The 24,580-nt window shown below is 31.2% G+C and overlaps 3 protein-coding genes across 3 annotated transcripts; all 3 read left to right on the top strand.

Annotated features, from left to right (window-relative positions):
* The first annotated feature begins 4,722 nt into the window (after positions 1 to 4,722).
* On the top strand, positions 4,723 to 10,085 carry LOC11429864 (transcription factor ICE1). Its single transcript, XM_003603071.3, has 4 exons — positions 4,723 to 5,403; positions 7,699 to 7,923; positions 9,151 to 9,321; positions 10,011 to 10,085. The coding sequence occupies exons 1-4, from the start codon at positions 4,723 to 4,725 to the stop codon at positions 10,083 to 10,085; spliced, it is 1,152 nt and encodes a 383-aa protein (XP_003603119.3).
* A 2,530-nt stretch (positions 10,086 to 12,615) lies between these two features.
* On the top strand, positions 12,616 to 19,338 carry LOC11435218 (ruvB-like protein 1). The gene is made up of 13 exons (XM_003603069.4): positions 12,616 to 12,771; positions 13,471 to 13,603; positions 13,842 to 14,030; positions 14,105 to 14,236; positions 14,357 to 14,506; positions 15,654 to 15,809; positions 17,190 to 17,324; positions 17,809 to 17,874; positions 17,960 to 18,066; positions 18,403 to 18,502; positions 18,599 to 18,690; positions 18,766 to 18,835; positions 18,925 to 19,338. Exons 2-13 carry the CDS (start codon positions 13,514 to 13,516, stop codon positions 19,012 to 19,014), a joined length of 1,377 nt encoding a protein of 458 aa, XP_003603117.1. The 5' UTR covers positions 12,616 to 12,771; positions 13,471 to 13,513; the 3' UTR covers positions 19,015 to 19,338.
* A 2,020-nt stretch (positions 19,339 to 21,358) lies between these two features.
* Positions 21,359 to 24,196, top strand: LOC11435217 (uncharacterized). Its single transcript, XM_039832110.1, has 6 exons — positions 21,359 to 21,546; positions 21,855 to 21,941; positions 22,724 to 22,990; positions 23,443 to 23,500; positions 23,582 to 23,724; positions 23,813 to 24,196. The coding sequence occupies exons 1-6, from the start codon at positions 21,382 to 21,384 to the stop codon at positions 24,194 to 24,196; spliced, it is 1,104 nt and encodes a 367-aa protein (XP_039688044.1). The 5' UTR covers positions 21,359 to 21,381.
* Positions 24,197 to 24,580: the final 384 nt, after the last annotated feature.

The raw sequence follows: 24,580 nt of genomic DNA, 5'->3' as shown, positions 1-24,580 counted from the left end.
ATAACACACTCAGATCCTGAGAGAAGAATGAAATACGAGAGCAGTGGCCGCTGTAACACATCCAACGATGAAGGAAGGAGAGATAGCGGTGGCAGGAGAAGCTGGGCTGGGTGCTGGAGCATCGGTGGCATGAACAGAGGTAACTACGGCAAGGAGTATAACTTTTGAGGAAGCCATTGGTAGGGCTTAAGCTTTTGTAGTTTCGGTGTTTTGCTAGGCAACTGCTACGAAAAAGAGAAGATGTAAAATTGAGGCGAATGAATTTGCACAAGAGTGGGTTATTATTATATAGTAGTGGGAAATGAGACTGGCTAACAGACTGGCTAACAAGAACAGTAACAATGTGAGTGCCTCTGCCAGCAGATTCTATGGTCAGAGATAGATAGTTGGCAATTATTTTGGCTAGATTATTACTCCATAGTTTTTGGGACACCACTTTTTAAGGTTCTGTTACACAACTTTTAAGGGAAAAAATAATTTAAATTTGAATTCTTAATAAATGACTAAGGAGATTTGTTTAGTATTAATTTTTTTTTTTTTTTATGGGCAAAGTGCACCTCAAACTTTTATACAGCTGTGAGGTTTCGATTCAAATTCAAAGAAAGATGTTCATATAAGAATATCAATATTTTAAGTTAAAATAATTTAAATAAACCAAAGGCAATTATTAACTTTAATATACTCTCACTTTATTCCTTGTATGCTTAGCTCGGTTGGTAGAAACAGTGCATAATATATGTAAGGTCCAGTGTTCAAACCCAAACCACCACAAAAAAAAAAAAAATACTCGCACTCTCAAACCACATACGCATATCTTTACTAAAAATCACATTTTTATATAGCAATCAATTTTTAGATTCATTGAATAGCTTATGTAAATTATATATAATATAGATCAAATACATCTGTTATTCAATTAACCTACAAATGATTTTTTTTTTTCCTTCTTATAGTAGAAATCAAATGGAGAAAATGCTTAGTTGTGTCAATTCAAAGAACTTGAAGAAGTCTTGTACCAAAAAAAAACTTGAAGAAGTCCCTTGGAACTAGAAGACACATGACATTTGTGCAACATATGAATGAGTTTATTTCTTGCATGTAAATCGTAAGATCAAACTCAATGTAAATAAGTTCATTTCTCTTCCAACAAACTACGCTACAAGATACACACTTGCCTTCACACAAAACATTCTTACTGAAAACATTGAAAGGATGATGCATGAAACTTACCTATTATTCAGATTAGTTTTGATTCTCTACCAAATCATTAGCATGTGGTTGTACTATAAAATTTATAGGAATTGGTTCAACAGTGTCTCACATACTTTGATTGAGATAAAACTCTCACAAGACTGGTGACAACGGGAACACTTTTCCTCCATGCTTAATATTTTTTTTTTTTATGTCTTACCCAAATTAAGGATATGAATTAAAACTAATCGATAAATTTTTTTTTTTCCATTTGTACTGGTATTTAATTAATTCCATACTTAAAATTTAATATTTTGGAAAACAACTCATTTGTCATTTTAAAAAAACACAAAAATATGGTTTAATTAAAGTTTCAAAATGAAAGTATATAGTCAAAAATAAAATAAAACTATATATATATATATATATATATATATATATATATATATAATTCTTTTGATTTCTTAAAAAATATAATTAAGTGAATTTTTTTATTACAAAATTATTTTTTGTTGTTTTATGAGAAGTATTCTAGATTTTATATTTTGGGTGAATGTTGCCGATGAAGGAAAAAGAAAATGTTGTTTGATGAATGTGAGTGTGACATTAATTCTTATATAATGATGTGTAAAGCGGTGATGGAGGTAATGTTAAATTAGGTTCAAGTTAGGTTATCGTTAATGATTAATAAGGTGTTTTATATGGGATTGAGTTTGATGACGATGGTTATGATATTGGCGAAGGTGATGGTGATGATGATGATGTTGGTGATTTTGATGATCAACAAGATTTTACACGATCTTTGGATGTTTGAAGTCATTAGCATATATATGTTATGATTTTTTTAGTATATGTACTAGCCAATTAGGAAGGAACTGGGTCATTATCTACTTGTATTTCTACTTTGCTTGTTTTAATATGGGGGTTATTTTTGTTAAAAAGTTTGTTATGGAGTTAGAAATTTTAGTTTTTATGTTAACCGGTGTTCTGATATAAACACTAGCGTTCAGGTGGGGACTCCGAGCTCGTTTGCTTGATCTTTTATCGTGATAATGCGTATAAATTATGAGCAGCAATGTTTTTATAAAATTTAAATTTTGATTAAAATTATAGGTATATATATTTCACACTTTCATATTGTAGCAAACTATATTTATCTTTTCATTTACACCAACAATATAACAAATGTAATATAAATTCTTATCTTTTTTGAAAGACACCAACGATATATCATTCTTATAAGTAAATTTGTGAAGGCTACAATTGAAAGTGAAAAAAAAAAAAAAAAAACAGCCCAAAACTATGTATTCCCTTGGTGCATCCACAATGGAGACCCTCAACTTTGAGGTCTTAAATGGGTCACACACGAACGCATCATTTTTTAATAATAATACTTAATAGGTACTCAACCACTCTAATGGAGATCCTCTAACAAAATGTCTAATAGGGTCCCACAAATATTATTTAATAGCCATGAAAATTATTATTTTAATAAAATGTGATGTGGGCCCATTTAAGAATGGGGGTCTTAAGTTAGACCTTGATCTTTTAAGACTCCCATTTTTTTTCCCACAATGGTGAAGATCTCACCATTGTGGATGCTCTTAGTAGAAGACATATGTCATTTATGTGTCACTTACATATTTTTAAAGTTAATTTTAATTTTTCATAAACTCATATGAGTCTACAAGTTGAGTTTAGGTGTCGAGTCTACATATTTCAAGTTTACACAGACTTGTCGGTCTAACAACCTTGGATGCAAGTTTTTATAGGAATTGGTGCAATATGTCACCGACTTTGATTACTATAAAACTTTAATAAAAGTAGTGACAATGGGATCACCATTTTCTCCACGCTTAATTTTTTTTTCGCATACCTTAAATATGACCCAAATTAAGGATGTCTTTTTTTTTTTTTTAGAATTACAAAAGAAAAGAAAAAAAAAACCTAAAAATAGGATTCAGCCTAGGACATTAAACCTCAACATTAACTTTAGCTCCGATGGGGGAGCCTGCCAATCCAAATTAAGGATATAAATTAGAGAGTTAACACCCAAAAAACTTATCGAATAAATATATATATTTTTTCCATTTTTAATGGTATTAAAATTAATTCTGTACTTCAAATTTAATATTTTGGTAAACAACTAATTTGTTATTTTTTTCCCTTCAAAAAAAAAAACTAATTTGTCATTTTAAAAAAACAAGAAAATGGTTTAATTAAAACTTTCAAAATTAAATTATATATTCAAAAATAAAATAAAACAATATATATATATATATATATTATTCTTTCTTAAAAAAACAATTAGGTGTTTTACAAAATTATTTTTTGTTGTTTTATGATAAGTATTCTAGATTTTACACTTTGGTCAAAAACATAAGAAAAACAAAAATTATTTTTATATTGTGTCATAATATCTACTCATTTGGAGTATTATTATTAAATTTATAAATATTTTGTTTGACTTCTTCTTGTAAAAAATATATATATTTTGTTTGACATAAACTATATATAAATATTAATGAGTGTTATTATATCTAACACTAGTGTCATTGTTTTTTTGTAAAAAAAACTAGTATCATTGTTATTGATTTTATAACGTATAATATTTTTTTTTTAAGGAATATAACGTATAACGTGTAATATATTGATTATTCATTTTTTATTTAGATAAATATAGGACTTAATTATAAATTTGATTCCTCTTCTTTCACCTACTCACGAAATTGGTTTGATCTTTATTTTAAACCCACCAATTTTGGCCCTTTAGTCAAATTTTGACTAAACGTGCTAATGTGATACATAATGACCAACACCCATTAAATTACAAGAAAATCATTTAAAAAACATAGGTTTCAACTTTTACAATGTAAATAATAATATGTAAAAAATTTGATTTGTATAGATGAATATGCGTCATTGGGTTGTATATCACGTCATGCGAAACATACTATATCATCATTCTTTAATCTAAAAATTTGAAAGAGAAACCAAAACTGATAGATTTTAAAATGGGGGATTAATCTCGTGAGAAAAATAAAATAAAAGGGATAAAAAAAAATGTAACTAAATCTAAATATAATTGTTGATTGTTTTTGTAATAAATATTTTTTTTTATAAACAAATATTGTTATGCTAATAATAATCATTATATGGTTAGTATTTTTTAAGATATATCCATTGTCTTAATAGTGTGAAATGAAATAATTGAATCACCTGTAAATTTGGTAATCATTCCAATTTCACACCATAAAGGTGATATTATCAAGAATATTGTGATTGCAAAATTGTAACGCATCTGAACGCGCACATAGAGAAATAGAGAGCACACTTTATTTCACGCCTCTCATACACACCACTCACTCCTCTCGTTTTTCTTACATAAAAATATTTTGACTTTTTATTTTATTATTTTAACAATCATAATACTAATACTTTTCTTTGAGAACTAAAAACTTATACTTAAAAGCCCTTAAACTTTTTCTCATTAACCATAACCAAAACAATCAAATCTTCATCTGTTTCTCAATGGAGAGATATATGCTACCTGGGTTGAAATCCCAAATCGAAGAAGAGTGTTACATGAACAATATACCACCTTTTACCGAAGAACTTATCCCAAATCTTCAAAACCACACTCAACAACAAAACATTGTTGGTCCTTCAGACCCAAATACTTCTGGTTTTAGGCACCATTTAGGTTCCTCATTTTCTTTGCCATCGCCCAAATCCAATTTCTCAAATCTACCGAATATTAATGACAATATCAACATCACTAGCACCACCATTACCAACAATCCATTTGGTAATGTCTTCAATTTAGATTCCCACGATGTTTTTCAACCTCCATTATCAGTTGAGCAATTAACCTCAATATGGTTGAAGGAGTTTGAGAATAAGGCGGAAAAAGATGGAAATGAAGAGGTTGGCGGAGGATCGAATCATGACTCCAATGAGAGTGTTGGTGTTGGAAAGATGGGGAACCATGGGAAAAACGAGGGAAATAATTATAATGCAAATAACAATGTTGGCGGTAGCAATAATAACATCATAGATAATAATGATGAGGAAAATTGTGTTATTAATGGGAACCGAAAAGGGAAGAAAAAGAAAACTCCATCAAAGAGTCTCATCGCTGAGAAGAAGCGAAGGCAGAAACTCAGTGATAATATGCACAAGCTTCGTTCTGTTGTACCAAAGATTACCAAGGTATCGTAACTTTTTTTTATCGTTCTTACTAGCGTCTTTCCGCTTTTTTGTTGCAATAACAGGTGTAAATTGTGAACGGTATTTTATATGATATTTTGATTTCAATTATAAGTATAAATATTGTGACTTTAAAATTATAAAAATAGAATAAACAGGTCATCTAGATCAAATCAAACGACTTGTGATTTTAATCTTGGGATTTGATAGTTTTTTGTCTCAAAGCTGAGTTAAATCATACCACAAACATCCCTAATTATTATGACTGTTGTGTGCAAGTGTGAGTTATATGTTTTACATCGGATAGAAAAGTGGAGGTTAAACATTATATAAGTGAGAGGGCTCATAAGCCCATTGCCTTAAGATTTTGGGTAAGAGTGTGGCGTCTCTCTCACTTATATGATTGTTCTGGCCTAGATGTGGACGTTCCCCCCAGGCTGCCCTTGTGACCTAACAATGGTATCAAATCTTGGTCACGAAGGGTATGACAAACTCCTTAGGTCTAAAGTCTTCCTGACAGGGTGTTCATGCGACCGGTTTCGTTGCGAAGAAAGCAGCAGCGATGGTACAAGTAAGTCATTGCGGATGAAAGAGTTTCCGCTTGAGGGGGAGCCAATGAATTGATGGACTCATGTGGATGACAAACTCAATTTTGAGGGCGAGTGTTGTGTGCAAGTGTGAGTTGTATGTCCCGCATCGGATAGAAATGTGGAGGTTGAACGCTATATAAGTGAGAGGACCCATAAACCTATTGCCTTAAGGTTTTGGGTAAGAGTGTGGCGTCTCTCTCACTTGTGTGGTTGCTCCACCTTGATGTGGGTGGTCCACTAGCTCCTTCCCTCGTGAACGAACAATGACAACTTTACCCTGATTTTTAACATCAACAATGTATTTTTATTCTTCTTTAAAACAATCCAAAAATATTTGAATAATCGATCATGAATGTCTTTCATAAAATTAGAGTATAATTTATTTTAAAAATCTTTTTCAGAATGACAATAAGAGATATGTCATATTTTTTTAAAACAAAATCACAACATATAATATACTCACAAACCCATATACTTGGCTTAATACAAATGTAAGCACACCATTTTCAAGTAGGATACCTTCTCTTTTAAACAAACATAAACTCAAAAATAAATGAGATATAACACTTAAATAAAAAAAACCTTAAGTCGGTATCTACTCTAAGTGTGAAAACTATTGGGTACTAAAAACCTGTTAGTGATGTCAAATCTTAAGGCATATAACCATTAATCCAAATTGCTATTCTTCTATGCCTTTGTCGTCATTGGAATCCTCTCGTAACTCAATTTAGTGAAGTACAGGGTATTAAGCTCAACCCGCAACAACAATAGAGGGTCATAATATAAATAAACACATATACATAAGCAAACAGATAGCATGCAAAAAATATAAAGCATAATAGCTAGCATGTTCTTAATTAACATAACACAGATTAAGACAATGTAAACACGATTGTAATGCAATGTCTATATGTAAGTGCATATCGTTTTCTCCATAATTTTGTTTAAGGAATGATTTTCTCCATAAATTATCATTCATATAAAACACTTAGGGAAAAAATTCTCCTTAATTTAAATATAATTAGCTATACACATAGATTGATAGGAAACACATAGTAAATCAACTACTAAAATCTTTATTTAGTTATTTAAAAGGGTTATACAACAACCGTGAAAACATAAAAACTATGATGTCATAACCACAATTATAGACTTCTTTTAGAAAAATGATAATAATGCTAATAATTTAGTGATTTATATTGAAATGTTTAAGGACCAAGTGACATTGTTTCCAATGGATTATGATTCGTTTTGTATGATTACTTTTTTTTTATCTGGAAAAATAATAACTTATTCATCATTTGCTTCTCTACCCCCAATTTTCAAAATAATATTTGAAACAATCTTTTAAATCATGTAGGGTATTAATATAATGTGAAATGAAATAAACATCTATGATTGAAAAAAATGATTTTTTATTTATTTATACATATATGACAATTTTATGGCTTTAAAATTTAACACGTGTTTTTTAGCAGCTCTTACTACGTAGACTATTAACAATATTCGGTCCCTTAGCGTGTGTATGAGACAATGCCAATTATATGTTTTTTTTAGTAGCAAATATTAGTATTTAGTTGTTAAACTAATAGTTACTCTTTCACCCTTGTTTGAACCCGCAACCTCTTACACATTTTCCCTTAGCTCAAACAAGTTGAGTTATGCAACCCTCCATAATACAAGTTTATGTATTTCATTTTTATCACAGATGGACAAAATTTCAATACTTGGGGATGCTGTAAACTACTTGAATGAGTTAAAAGAACAAATTAATGATCTTCAAAGTGAGATAGCGTCAAGTTCTCCAAGATCATTTATGCCACCGCCTACAGGAACTCACATTATGACATCTACCATGTCAGCCCTTCCAGTTCAAATGAAAGAAAAGTTATGTCCTAACAATGTGTCAGGTCTTAAAAACCAACCAACAAAGGTACTTATTTACTTTAATAGAAAGTTCTTATTCCATATCAATAAATGCTTACTACACTCAAAATATACATTAATATGTAAAATGAAGACATTTCATTCACTGTTTTGTTGACATCATTAGGAGTCTTATATTTTGGATTTTTTTGGTGTATTTTGTGCGAAATATTACATACACACACGCGCGCGCCCACGCACACACATGAGAATTGTATTTGCGTTTTTGTTCACAATTACAAAGCGTGTAATATAACTTACTAAAAAATCTAAAAGATTGGACAAGACATGCAATTGATAACTATAATTGAAAACTGAAGCATGTATGAAACTTTTTTTTGTTCATTTTGGATACTTTCACTTGATATCTAAATTCGATAAAAAATATTTATAGAAATAGGTTGATTTAATTGTATTGTTGACCCCATATTTAACTAAATGTGAAATCATCCCTTTTTTTTAAAATGAATTTTCTAGTTCTTCTATTTTCACATTTGTTGTAGTTTTTGTCTAAACTAATACTTGTTGCCACAAAATCGATTATTTTTATGTAAAAAAAAAAAAAAAAAAATTACTCCAAAAAGTGATACTTTATCTTGGAATTTAACATTTGAGCAATAAACCACCACCCTAGGGTAACAAATTACCTATTTTGGGGGCATGAAATATATGTTGAGACTAAAATTGTAATAAATGTGAATATTGAAGGACTAGATAGTTCAATTTTAAAAAAGATGGACTACTTTTGTGAATTTGATTAAATAGAGAAACCAAAAGTGTAATTAAGTCAAACACTGTGTCAATGCCAACCACACTTAATTTTAGTGTAACAAATATTAGTTAGCAAAAAGATGAGCACTAACATAACCGTCTGTCCGATTTTCTATCACACTTAATTTTATAGATAATTTGATATGTATAATGATCAATATTTAAAAAAAAAAATGATTAGATATTATAAAAATAAGATTGAAATAAGCTCTTTTTATAGTATTAAATATCGCTCATATATTGTAACGAGGTTGTTCTTATTTTAAGGGTATTCAATTATTGTTTTAAAAATTTGACAATTTTTTAAATTAACAATACAAGTAAAATTATAAAAAGGATAAAACAGTTTAAAATAATGATAAAAATGAAAGGAAAAACCACCCCAAATAAACAGTTTATTCACTTTATATACATGTATAAAACAAATATATAAGTATAAATAATACTATGATGGTATTTGCAGGTAGATGTTAGGGTAAGGGAAGAGGGAATTGTCAACATCCATATGTTTTGTGCCAACAAACCAGGTGTTTTGGCATCGATTATGAAGGCATTGGATAGCCTTGGATTGGATGTTCACCAGGCTAACATAAGCTGTTTTAATGATTTTTCTCTAGATGTGTTCAAAGCTGAGGTATACATTTATTTTTCAATACTATACTTTATAAAATTTCTTATTCGATTACCATGTCATTTATTTTATAATTTCCATTAATTATTCTTTCAAAATTTATTTTAGATGCTAACATGTGATCATGAGAACAATGTAATGAATGGTGTACGATCTATCTATGGTAACTTGACTTTTTAAAGCATACCAACAATTATTTAGTTCAGAGTTGCACTTACATTTATGTTTTTTTGCAATAATTTGCGAACTTAAGTAATCATATGGATAATGTGGATGTTTGTATTGACTATCATAAAATTATTTTCTGAGATTATATGAGTAAATTTTGATCATTAGATTTATAATTTCAAGATTTACTCTTGTCATTCTTTGTTTCCATTATTCCATGAATGAACATTAAAGCTTTTTTACTTCTTACAATAAAAATATATCTTTTAAATGAGAAAAAATCTCAATTTTAATGAGATAATATTTACAAAAGATCTTTGTAAATAATACGAACTAGCGAATCATCTTTGCTTTTTTCTTTCGAAGAAGAATAATACGAAGTAGGTCAAATGTCTTATGAGATTTTTAATTGGTTGTTAATAATAAATATTTGGTGTTTGAATGTGGTGCTCACACATTATTAACCCGTCATTGTCATCCTAAGTTTTGTTATATTGATTTTAATTTTTCATGTTTCTTTTCAGCAACACAGCAAAGACCAAGAATTGACCCCCGTACAAATTAAAGCATTATTGTTGAAGGCATTGGATTTTCATTGAATGATGTGAGTTAAGTTATGGACAAATTCTATCTTTACAGATAAATTAGTTGCCTTTGTTGTAGCATGAGGTTTCTAAATTATTTTACATTTTTATTATTTTGTATTGAAAGTTATGCCCAAACCAATATCAAAATGGTTTAAAGCTTATGGTTTTGTATTTTTTTTTTTTATGAATTTGAGCACATCATACTTTATTACTTTGAAGTCATTGAATAAATTTTTGTTTGCCTCATTTTCCTGTTGAGTGACGCTAATTTTTATTTTTTAATTGGTCTCGTAATTGGACCAAAAAATAACCAAAGTTCATAAATTTGAGGCGTTGTGGTAAAACTCCCTAATATTGCGTTAAATAGATTGAATTGGTTATTCACGTTGAAGTTGCCTCTATTGTTTGCTATTCTATGATGAATAACTTATTGACCTCCTGAAATGTATTTGTATTTTAGGAAATGTCTTTTTCCTAACGACACATGAAAATATTCAATTTTTTATTTGATATTTTTTACCATTTTAGTGCAATCTTATATGAAGTTTTTACCAGTTTAAAGAAAAATGCTTTATGAGCACAATGATTAAATGTCACACTTTTGTTTTTCAAAATATTTTTACATTCTATGCAATCTTGCATAAAATCTTTACTAGTATGAGATAAGAATCATTTAGATAGAGGAGGATAATTAATCGATCTAAATTGAATTAAAGTACTTGAAATTTAAGGTAGTTGATCCAAATATGTTCAGATAATAATATGGTTTTGGCAATCAGTAAAGTAGATAGACCTCACAATAGAAACTACTACATGTCCATTAAACACTAACGACACTTCTTAGTAAAGTTGATGACAATATGGTCTTTTGCCGTGACATGTATTGGGGATTTAAACCATCAAAGTGGTGAATAATGTGAATATTAAGGAGTATTCTTTTTACACCATCCTAAGTTCCAATGCTTAATAACTCACATACATTTTTTGACTTGCTTACATCGTGCACCTTAGACATCGTCTAATTGGCGTGGAGAGTGCTTTGGAATCTCCATGGAGTTTCAATTGGAACCAATATCTTGTGATGTGAAAGGTTGAGTTTTATGGCCAATTTTTCAAGTCCATAGTAAAAGACCTTCACATGTATAATGATTTTATCAACTGATTTCAAGGAGGTGCTTTATATTTATTTACATGATAAAAGGCCTTCATATTTGTTTACATGATAAATTTGTAATCTATAATATAATATATATATATATTATCATATCTCTGTCCGATGGTCCACCTTTTAAAAAAAAATGTGGTCTACCAAACACATAATATCATAAGTGACTATCCTATCACTATTATATCCAACTTCTTATCATATCACTTGTCTATCATATCTTGTGTACCAAGCGGACCCTAATATTGAATTCTCTCGGTTGACTTTCATGTGATGCGTTACATAATTTTTGAAAGAATGTGATACGTTACATATCATGTGATACATTACATATTTTGATTATAAGCTTAATTTAAATTTTAGTCCCTATTTTTTCATCGTCCCTCTATTTCAAAATCTAATCGTTTTGGTCTCTCCACCATACTTTTGAACTAAAAGATCGATAATTTGACATGTTTTGAATGACTTAGTATATGATAAGATAATGGAGAAAGATAAACATAAATGAAATTGTAAGAAAATTTTCTTAAAACAGGGGAATTTGTTCTTAGTTTCATACTTTAGTCGTAATATATGTATTCTATTATAATAATCATTCTTTCAATTTTAACTTTCATAGGGGCGGTTATATAAGAGAAACTTTCATAGGGGGTATTATAACAATTTATAGAGAATATAGTTAACTTTTAAAATTGTTCTTTGAACCCTTTTAATTCAATGGGAGTGATTAGCCTTCTACATTTGTTTCAATCTCAATCCTCTATTATACCCACCCTCCTTTTAATCACATGCGCCGCAAAACTATCACAAAATCGAGTTTAAGTATGTTTCATTTAATCTATTTAAGATACGCATGTAAGACATAGTGTGTTTGGTTTGCAAAACAGCAAGTACTGGACAGAACAATACAAGATAGAACACTACAATACAAGGCAGAACAGCATAGAACAAATTTTTTATGTCATTGAGTAATTTTTTGTTTTATACGATTTTTGAGGGACAAAATGCTATTTTGGTATTTTAGACAACTTGTACGTGGGACAAAAAGTTGTGCTGTAGTTTGGTGAGGGACAAAAATATGAGTTTTTGTCCTGTCCCTTGCCTCCAGTTTTTCCTGTACCTGAAACAATTTTACAAATCAAACACTGGACAACTAGAGTTGTTCTATACTGTCCATCGTTTTTTAGCAAATCAAACGCACTCTGAAGGTACCGAGGTAAGACATATGACAATTATTCTTCAAAAAAGTTTTTTGTTTTTTTGAGAGGAACTAAACATCCAAAGGGTTGATATTTTAAATTAAAAAAATGAACATTTGTTTAATAAACTAACCCTCTCTTCTTTCTCGTTTTGTTTTACACTCTCTCTGCACTCTAAACATTTTCTTCTTTCTCTCTCTACCCTTAAACCTAGCCGCTACCGCCGTAAGAAAAAGCGATTCCGGCGCCGAGAGCTCGCCGACGGTGCACTCACGGAACCCTCTCAGCTCACTGGACAGCGATTACGTCGCCATTGCTGTAGCTACTTCAACAGGTTCAAACTTGTTCATTTCATCGCTTTTTTTTTGCTCTTTTTTTTTAAAATTTTTTTTTTTCTATCGAGTTTTAAGTTATAAGCAAATGATTTCTAGTTTCAAGTTTTTATTTTGTTTCTCTGTTTCCAACATATAGGATTATCATTCATAACAGCTAAATGTTTTAATTGTTAATTGAGAATTTGTTCATAGTTTCATACTTTGTTTGAGTTCTGTAATGCATTTTATCTATGAGTTCTTTGTCATGTGTATATTTAGAAAGATGAGGGAAAATATTAAAATTTCTGTTGAATTTTTGCAATATATATTTCAAATTTCCTATATGTCCATATGCAAAGCTTATGAACGTTTATTATAGTATTTACATCACAATTTGGTTGTTATTGTTGTGAGTTATACTTCTGATTTTAAGTCTTTAGGCTTTTTGTCGGGGTCTGAGAAGATAAAGTAGGCACAATTCTGCGTGCTCTATGGTTCTGTTTGTTTGCTGAGTGTATCTTATTGTAGTATTGTGAAATTATGTTAATTTGATAGTATTGTGATTTTTTTTTTGGGTTTTCTAAGGTATGGTATGAATTTTTTGAAATTGTTCAATAGAATCTGTGTCACTTGGTTCAATTTCAACTAGTGGCTCACTGATTTGCAATTTTGTCGCCCCTAGTTCTTTAAATGTTACTAATCCTATCTTTGTGTCTCAGTCTCCATTGCAAAGTGAAAACTGAAAACCTTATCTAGAGAGAGATGGAGAAGATGAAAATTGAAGAGGTTCAGTCGACAACAAAGAAACAGCGTGTTGCTACTCACACTCACATTAAAGGCCTAGGTCTTGAGGTTTGTTCTCTTCCTCAATTTAATAAGTTTTTTTTCTCTGTTTTCTGTGTGTGAAAATAATAGCTAAATTTGAACCTTAACAATAGATCCAAATGAGCACAGATTTTATGTGTTACACATGCCTGTTTGTTGCGGGTGAAACCAAACCCTTTTGCTTATTTCTTGCCATGCTCAAATGTTTTGAATGCTTCAATTTTAAGTTAACAACTACTTGTTTTTTGGTTTGGTTATTGTTCAGGTCAGTGGAAAAGCAGTGCCTTTTGCTTCTGGGTTTGTGGGACAAGCTGATGCAAGAGAAGCGTGTGGCCTTGTGGTCGACATGATACGCCAGAAGAAGATGGCTGGGAAGGCACTCCTTCTCGCCGGGCCCCCCGGAACCGGAAAGACTGCATTAGCACTTGGGATATGTCAGGAGCTTGGGACCAAGGTTTTGCACCGAAAATCATTCTTGTATTCTTTTGTTTCTGTGACGTTATAAGATTTATTTATACCACTTTGTAGGTTCCATTCTGCCCAATGGTTGGTTCGGAAGTATACTCAACGGAAGTAAAGAAGACTGAGGTTCTTATGGAAAATTTTCGACGGGCTATCGGTCTACGTATTAAGGAAAACAAGGAAGTATATGAAGGCGAGGTGAGTTCGCTGTGATTCACTTGTTAAAAATGGGAATCTGGGATTGGTTTGTTGACTACTTCGTCTGCTGCAATTTTTTTTATATCAAGTTTTTTTGATGTAATTTTGGTCCTGTGCAAGGTGACCGAGCTCTCTCCTGAAGAAACTGAGAGTATAACAGGAGGTTATGGTAAGAGTATTAGCCATGTGATAATTGGATTGAAGACAGTGAAAGGAACCAAGCAACTAAAGTTGGACCCCACGATATATGATGCCTTGATCAAGGAAAAGGTTTGGTTTTGCTGTTATTCTTTTCTCTTTTTGAAAGTTCATGTGTTTATATTTTATAGGGTAAATTACACTCACCTCTCTTGAGGTCTTCTTAAATAGCACTAACACCCCCTCTAGTTTAAAACTAAACACTAATCTCCCTTAATTTTTAATCAAATCTACAAACACCACCCCTGTCATGTAACACCGTTGGTTCTCTGTTAACTTAGCTTCCTTGTCGAAAAAACTACTCCCCCTACCATTCATCTATGCTTTACAATTTGCATACAACGCCAAACAATAATGGCCACGGTGCCACACCAGGCTGTTCAACGAACTTCTTTATACTCACATGCTTCATACTATTTAGTGGAAAATGGACTAATGGAAGGATTACATGAAATATAAAAAATAAATAAATATGGAAAAGGAATAACAATGATTATCTTCTACCTAGTGAAAAATGGATTAATGGAAAGAACTGAAATAAAACCTCAGCTTTTGAGGCGTGAAGTTTGATGCTCAACATAAAAAATATTCAATTTTAGGATGAAGGAAGTGATTGTAATTCACATCAACATAATAAAATTGGATGAATTGCTTAACGTGGCTTTTGCAGAATTGGAGAAGGAATTAGATAGATTGAAACTGAAATTCTAGGTTGAAAAAATAGATAAACCAAATTCAAGAGGATGAAGAATAATTAAGTGCATCAATCAAAGAAATCTAAACAAACCGATTGAAAATCTGAACTGAACTCATTAGTAGAATATATTGTTGAAATCATTGCAAGATGTAAAATCAAGAGAAATTTGTTAATTTAGAAGAAGAAGAAAAAGGTGGGGATTGATGTGAATTGAATGAAGGTGTGAAATCAGTCGTGGGTAGCCAAATTATGGTAGCTAATCTCTAAATTCTTGTCATGAAAATAACAGAAAGCTAACGGTGTTACATGAGAAGGGAGGTTAATGTTTATTTCAAAACTAGAGGGGGTGTTAGTGCTATTTAAGAAAACTTCAAGGGAGGTGAGTGTAATTTACCCTATTTTATAACTTTTTGTTTTATATTTTGGCGGGAACTGGGAAGTTATTTTCATTTTAAATCTATACAAATATTGGTGTCAAACATTCTACAGCTTTGATACATGAGACTTATGAACATTGTACAGGTAGCTGTCGGGGATGTTATATATATTGAGGCAAATAGTGGGGCTGTGAAAAGGGTTGGCCGAAGTGATGCTTTTGCTACTGAGTTTGACCTTGAAGCTGAGGAGTATGTTCCACTTCCCAAGGGAGAGGTTCACAAGAAAAAAGAGATTGTTCAGGTATTTGATTTGAAAACCATAATTATATTTATATAATGTCTATAAAGTTTTTCTAATTTAGTAAATTATATCTGAATCCTTGGCGATAAACCGTACCATGAATCAGGTTTCATTTCTAAATGTAATTGTTAATTTCAGTAGTCTCACTTCTATTGATTCGTTTGAAGTTGATAATGGCGTCATCTATATGATAACAACTTAGGATATAGTTTGTTTGGGGCTTAACTCCTCCATAGCTCTGAAAAAAATAAAATAAAGCTTAGGATATAATTTGTTTGGGTAACATTTTGATTGTTTCCAGTTCAACTATTTGTATATGTATAGAGAATGGTACCATTTTGATTGTTTCCACTTCAACTATTTGTGCATGTATAGAGAATTTAAGCATTGCAAGGACCTAATATTTGACCATTGTAAGAAAGTTTTTCATCTGCATAGTTGCAGTCTAGCAGAGGAACTAGTTTGGTGGAAGTGCATCAAACAACCCTAAGATGTTACTCTGCAAAGGCTCTGAATTAAACTTGGAGTACTGTCTACTTTTAGTTCATTCATTCTAGCACCGCTATACCACTATTACATATCGGAATTTGGAGCAACTGTGACGTAAGACGATACACTATTGCGATTCTGCTACCATTGCAATAGCGGTGACGTTTTGCATATCTGCGATAGCGGTTGTTGCTTACATATCGGAAGTTATTGTTTTTTATGCTTTTTTCCCGAATGATAACATAAAAAATATCACGTGAGTTGCACATGACATATTTTTAAAAATAATAAAAATAAAGTAGTGTTGGGTCGGTGATGAGATGAGGTCATATATAACCCCTAAACCCCACGACCTAGGTAACCTCTCATCACTAAACCACCTCTGTCTCCCCATCTTCTCTCCTCACTTCATTTTTCATATTTTGAGTTTTAAGTCATTTTTAATTTATGTTTCTGGCTTTCTGCAACAATGCTTCATGCTTTATTAGTTGTTTTAACTATTGAATTGAGTTTTATGTCAGTCACTTTTTAAATTTCTGTTTAGGTAGTTTTTATTTCAACCACTTTGCGGCTTCTGCTAATTTCGCGCTATGCTGTCCGCTATTTCTCATATCAGATTTTTGGCGATCCATTATTTTCCGCAATCTGCTATTAATAACACTGGTTTTGAATCAGTTTGTTTTAATTACTAAATTGAAGTATTTTCATGAAAGATGATGAGGAAAACATTGAGCAAATTTCTACGGACACCGTACTTTTCTTCTAGTAATACACAAAAGCTTAAAGGTTTAAATAAAGTTTGTCAGAGGTCCAGACTCTGCAAAAATATTTTCTAGACACTTGCTATATACTGGTTTCTTATTGTGATTTTGATTTTTTTTGTTCTCAAAGGATGTAACCCTACATGATCTGGATGCTGCCAACGCGCGACCTCAAGGGGGGCAAGATATTTTGTCTCTTATGGGCCAGATGATGAAACCTAGGAAGACGGAAATCACTGACAAGTTGAGACAAGAAATTAATAAGGTATTTTTTTTATAACTTGCAATACATGTTTAATTGTTTAACTAGAAGGGGAACCTTTACATATCGGTCAGAGTTGTTGTCACGTAATCAGGTCATAAGTTCAAACACCTGGTAAGGCATTCTACAGCAGATCCACAAAGGACAGACTTTATGTGGATTCCATCATGAAGATGCTATTTAGTATTATGTTAACTTTTTTCATTTGGAAGAAACCAACAATCTAAGAAATGAGATTTTAATTGCAATTTTATAATTTTTTTTTATTGTCCCTGGGCGTAATAGTTATTCTTTTTGACGTTTCATTTATTAAAATGAAATTGGTGATTAAGTCAGACTTGTGAACAAAAAAGCAAAAGGTAAAAAATGTAGGAGTGATATAAAAGCAAGAAGGTATTATATGTTTATAAAATTGTTTTTTTTTTTTTTTAACAAGGAGGGTCAGCTTAACAAACCAACCCTATAAAAATGCTTGTGTTGGTGACAGGTTGTCAACCGATATATCGATGAAGGTGTTGCAGAACTTGTTCCTGGGGTTCTCTTTATTGACGAGGTGACTTCATCGTTAACTTTCTCCCTAATTAAAGCCTTGCAATTGTATTGCATCCATTTAATGAAGTTCTAATGCTTCTTTACAGGTGCATATGCTAGATATGGAGTGTTTTTCCTATCTTAATCGTGCTTTAGAGAGCTCGTTGTCTCCAATAGTAATCTTCGCCACAAATAGAGGAATATGCACCGTAAGGTATGATGAAACTAAAATTGTGTATTAAGTTTTGCTGAAGTGGAAAGTTTGAAGAAACTAGATAAATGAAGTTTGATTACTAGTAGCCCATCATTTTTGAGGTCTTAAGTTGATTAGTCTTCTTCGGTGCTCTATGCATGACCTAGAAGACACCTGATTTTGCAGTCTCTCAATGGGGCATGTCTCTGTTTTCATGATTTGTTGGGGCATAGAAGTTTCTTAACACAAAATGGCGATCATATTTGTTGGCAGTTATAGATTGATATGATCCCATTTTAATTATTTTTATCATGTTCAAAATCGAGTGTAAAATTGACCTTTTTTTTTTTTTTACAGAGGGACTGATATGACCAGTCCTCATGGCATACCTGTTGACCTATTGGATCGATTGGTGATCATTCGAACACAAACCTACGGTCCAGCTGAAATAATTCAGGTAAATGATGGCCCTTGACCTTCTTTCAAATAGCCTTTCAATATGCCAAACGTGCTAATTTTGGATGCTTCAACATACACAATTATTTGCATATAGATTCTAGCTATCCGAGCTCAAGTGGAGGAACTTGCCGTGGATGAGGAAAGTTTAGCTTTCCTTGGGGAGATTGGACAACGAACATCTCTTAGGTCTGAATTCTAGATTACTTGTTATGTAACATTTTCCTTTCATATGTGACTTATACGTGTTGTTTATCATATCAGGCATGCGGTTCAGCTTTTATCACCTGCGAGCGTTGTTGCCAAGATAAATGGCAGAGACAACATCTGCAAGGTAATAATGAATTGAACGTCTGCAGTTGAAGTAATTTGTTAACTTTATCCATTTAACTAGTTGAGTTGCTACTGTTTTGAAATTTGTAGGCGGATCTTGATGAAATTTGTTCACTTTATTTGGATGCAAAATCATCTGCCAAGCTACTTCAAGAGCAGCAAGAAAAGTACATATCATAATGCTATTTTCAAACTTTTGAACTGTCTGTTGCTAGAATCTGAACTGCTTAGTATTATTCTTGTATGGAAATAGTTTCCTACCTAGATCTGAACTGCTTAGTAGTATTTTTGTACGGAAATAGTTTCCTACCTAGGACAATCGCGCAATCCTTTGATCCATTTTGTTAGACCTTAGAAGTGCCTAATTGCAGCATTTCCTATTGAGCATGTTGTAAACCTAACGGATGTACTAATGCCTTGTTCAAGTCTTCTGCGAATTGTCCTTTTGTACCCATAGAATCGAATTTGCCATAAATATTTCATCGTACATTGTGGTGTTCTGGATATTTGATCAGCTTCTTATCATGGCGATCTTAGTGTCTGGTTTAGATGGGTCAAAACCACAATTCAGTCTACATTCAACAAATTTCATTTATAAAATTTTGATGGTACAAATTTCGTATTAGTCACCCACCAATGACGGGTCGGGAACCGGTGCGAAAGCCAAAAAAAATAAATTTCCTATCAGAATTTTTTTATGGTATAATAGAAATTTGGGAAACACTATATAAAGAGTTTATTTTAATCTCATTTTTCAAAAATATTTGAGGTGCACATCTCTACTATGATCAAATATTTTTTTCTAGGGTTAACTTTGACGTGAAATTATCCCTCCATTTTTTTTCCTTGAGTGGTTTTCATATATTTCTAGTATTTTTTGTATGAATTTGTGATTTTGTTGTCTAAACACGTCATTGTTTTTTTGTTGTTGAGGAAAACACGTCATCGTTTGTTTTGGTTTTCTGTCTTAATGTATTTCTTTTTTAATTTTATTGTTTTAGTGCAGTGTTTATTTGATTTAGATTGAAATATTAGTTTTGATCTATTGCAGATGCAATTAATGATTTTGGTTGTTGACATCAAAGATTCATAGGCATGTATATTTCAGACATTTAATTATTATAATCATATTTGTAGGCTTATCAACTTTTTTGTGTGATGCTATTAATTGTGTGATGCTATTAACATAGATATGAGTTTGTTCGGAGGTTTATCATTTTTAACGATTTTAAACTTGCGTGAGTTTGTTCGGAGGTTTATCTTTTTTAACGATTTTAAACTTGTGTCGTATTGGTGTACGATATTAACTTGAATGAATGCATTTTGTTAAAAAAAAGAGAGGAAAAAATATGTTCACACAAATATATATTAAAAATAATACTAATAAATAATACATTTTAAATTTGAAGGGATTTCCCATGAAAGGGAAGAGTAAATCCATTCAACGATATCTTAAATTTATGGCTAAATATTATATTTTTATTTTTGTTGAATTGAACAATGATAATATATCAGTATCATCTCCGTTCAAACAACAATAATTTGGTCAACATTTGGTCTATATTCTCGTATGGTATATTTTCTACTAATTTTTTTCATTGTAATATTTAAAGTATAATTTATATGCGTCAATGTAAATTTTTATTATACATACACATCAAATTAAAACTCAACATTTCAATGCATTAAAAAAAACTATGAGTGTCCCCAGCGAGCATAACTCAGTTTACAATATATTACATATTATATTCTCTCAAAAAAACATATTACATAATATATGTAGAAACTAGGATTCAAACCCCGATTTTTTCACTTATTCACCTCACTAAACTACTTAATAAAAAAAAAAAAAAAACTATGCACAAGCATAGAAAAAGTTACTTTTATGGACTGAATTAGGAATAAAATAAAACTATGGATAAGCATATAGAAAGTCAACAACTATTAGTTAAATCGATATTTTTGTCTGCTACTTTATTTTTGAAAAGGAAGGAGTAAAATAAATAAATTAATATAGCATGCATGAAGATGTTTACAATGGTTTTCTCGGGTTCGAATGGAAAATAGCATTTGGTAAACGCATGTTTTTGGGTTATGCATTCGCTAAAATAAATCGTCACTAATTTTCATTATGGAATGAATCTACCAAATAAATGCCGGTTTCTGGAATGGTTGGTTGGTTTGATACATGCATCTCAACCTTTTCTAACTTGGTTTGAAACCAGACATTGTAAAGAAAGATCCAAATTAAAAAATATCGAGAACTAAATATGGAACCATTTTTTTTCAATGCAAATTACTTCATAATCAAACTTCGGATTACCAAATCCTCTTCTAATGGAAATTGGGGATTGACAAAAACAAAATCTAAAAGTATAAATGTCATACTAAAAATATACACCCTAAAGTAAAAACATTAAAACACCCATTAATATTGACCCCCTTTTGCACCAAAATAAAAAAATATTGCCCCCCTCCCCTATAAATTATTGGTGATATTCATTTTAGATTTCCAGGGGTTTACTGAAAGGGAGATATCAAGGTGGAATGGGGAAATGCAAGGTTGCAATATTGTTGCTTTGGGTGTTCTTTGCCTTGTGTACTACCATTCTAGAATTGAAAGTTGAAGCAAGAGCAGCATCATCATTTTTAGAAAAAGAAATCGAAGCCAAATTAAAGCTTCTAAACAAGCCTGCCGTGAAGTCTATCAAGGTATGATAACTCTTTTTTATATTCGCATAAAAAAATTCTTTATATTTCGCCACTTGGTAAAAACTGTGCTAATTTCGCCACTGGGGATATCTGTACAACAATTTAGAACAACTTTTATGATAACTCTATCTCATACTTTCTTTCTCTCTTGATTGTTTTGGCTGAGAGAAAAAATGTTATTATTTCAATGTCTTTTTCAATATTTTGGTGAAAATATCGATAGATGAAACATTTTAAATGTTATTAGAGGTATGAATTTTGGATTATTGTGTTTGGATAAAAAATCTCAGAATATTGTTTTTCTACAGAGTGAAGATGGAGATATTATTGACTGCATCAACATATACAAACAACCCGCTTTTGACCATCCTGCCTTGATAAATCACACTATTCAGGTGGGCAAGTTCTATGATACACCCAACAATTTAAGTGCATTGGTACACCAAATCCTTAAATTAATAGTTAAATGAGTTATTTTTTTGTAGAAAAAAATTATTTTCTATCACCTATAATTATAATAACTAAATCTTATTTACCAAAAACGTCAACGCAATAAAATTTGATTTTTCTGAATTCTTATTACTCATACTATAGAATTTTGAGTACTTTTTACAATAAAATGTAAAAAAATTAGTATGATTTTTATAAAAAATAAAATGATGTTTTTTTTTCATATAAAATGATATTTTCTAAAATATATATGTCAACAAACACCTATTTTCTTCATAAAAAATGATAGTTAATTTATAAAAATTGTAAGCGAGAGTACCGGTACACCGTCATTTACGGGTGTACCATAGAAGTCCCCATTCAGGTGTGTTATTGATTACTACTAGGTCGATTATATATGATAAACAACTTTTTTTTTTTTTTTTGAAATATCTTTGATATTAGACTTAACATTGTTCATTGTGCTTTATAAGTTTAAATATTTCAATTTTTGACTAGAAATCTATTTGAAAAACTGTAAAATGATCAATCATAATATTTTATTATAAATTAGAATGGATTAAATTAATTAGTACTTCCTCCGGTCCATGTTATAAAAAAAATTACTTTTTAAATTCATTGAATGATTGATAGCTGATGTATCTATAAGATAAGATTAGATACATAAACTATTCAATGAATCTAAAAAATTGTTGTTTCAGACTAACAATCTTAACAATCTTTGCAGCGGATACCAGATTTTCTTCTTGAATCCCAGAGTTCAAGTACAAGAGGTGCTACCAATGCAAGCACTGATGTGTTTCAGACATGGCAGAAAAGTGGAAGTTGTCCAAAAGAAACTGTACCTATTCGTAGAATTCGAAAGGAGGACTTGTTAAGAGCTGTTTCACTTAACCGCTTCGGACAAAAACCTCCGGAACCATCTGTCAATTCAGCCACCAACACAAAACTTAATTTCTCAAACCTCGATTATGTTAATTTGGAAAATCGATCGGTACATATCACAACTATTATTTACATATTATGATTTTATTTAGCTAATTTATCGCAGTATAAATGGATTTATTGTTAATATTAATGTTATGAACATATAAATTGGCTATATGGAGTTTTAAAAAAAAAAAAAAAAAAAAAACGCGCAAAGCTTGATCATGCAGGATGCACATCTTGCGACATTAGGATTCAATTTTATAGGCGCACAAGCAAACATCAACGTATGGAATCCAAATGTTGAACAACCAGAAGATTTCACTACGGCTCAAATGTGGCTTAAGGCTAACAATGGTGAAAATTTTGCAAGCGTTGAAGCTGGCTGGATGGTTCGTGATCGCCCTACTTCATTTTCAAAATTAACTATGCACGCCTACTTTACTAGTTGTTTCTTAGTTATAATATTATATACATGATTAAACATGCCTAATCCTCTTTCTATATGTTATGGTTTAGGTTAATCCAAAGTTGTATGGTGACCACAACTCCCGATTGTTTGCCGCTTGGACTATAAGTTCCTATTTATTGAAAGCTAATCTTATAGTAGTTGTTTTTTTATAACCACAAATCCATATATTGATTGCGGTGCAGCAAGATTCATACCATACAACAGGTTGCTTCGATCTTACTTGCCAAGGATTTGTGCAAATAGCCTCAGAGATAGCACTTGGTTCTACCGTAGGACCTTATTCATCTCAGTTTAACCAACAATATGAAATCAACGTTGGAATATTTTGGGTAATAATTAATAACATGTGTTTTTGTAGTGTATAAAAGAACTATTAATTAATTTACTAATTCCTCTTAAATTGTTGGCTTGATTTAGGATCGTAATGGGAACTGGTGGCTTAGAATGAAGGATAAAATCATTGTAGGTTATTGGCCAGCAGCGATAGTGGGTAACTTACAACATAGTGCAACATTGGTTCAATGGGGTGGACAAGTGTTTAGTTATAATGTGAAAACAACCCCTCCTCACACAGGAACACAAATGGGTAGTGGAGAAGCAGCAAGTGGTCGATTTGGGTTCGCATGTTACATGACAAATGTGAGAATTAAGGATTATTCAGAAACTCTCAAGTATCCACAATTTGTAAGTACATATGCAGCAGAACCTTACTGTTACAGTGCCCTCAACGATGTTCAATATGGAAAAGATCCTGTCTTCTTTTTTGGAGGACCTGGGCGAAGACCTCCATATTGTCCTTGAACTAGATGTTAAAATGTGTTTGATCAACAATAAAATACATGCAATTATTTCTCAATTTTGCAATTTCTTGTTAAATCATTCATCATTTTCTTTTGTTTATGTGGCACCCACTACCCCATACAGTTAAGTAAATAAGCATGCCAAAATAATACTATAATAATATATGTAGTAGTAATTAATAATCAATTGTTCTATGTGATAATGGATTCGAACCCCTCACAACACTTCGGAGCTCCATCCAAAGCAACTTTTTTGAAATGCAATACTATATCTATATATACTACTAGGTGGTAATTTTAGATAGTTGATAAGTAATTTGTTTGTTTAGTAGCGGTCCAACCCATTATAAAACATCTCACCTCTTTAATTTTTCTCCTCCACAAT

Source organism: Medicago truncatula, chromosome 3 (genome assembly GCF_003473485.1).
Source record: "Medicago truncatula cultivar Jemalong A17 chromosome 3, MtrunA17r5.0-ANR, whole genome shotgun sequence".
Taxonomy (NCBI): Eukaryota; Viridiplantae; Streptophyta; class Magnoliopsida; order Fabales; family Fabaceae; genus Medicago; species Medicago truncatula.
This window is presented reverse-complemented; position numbering and strand designations above follow the sequence as displayed.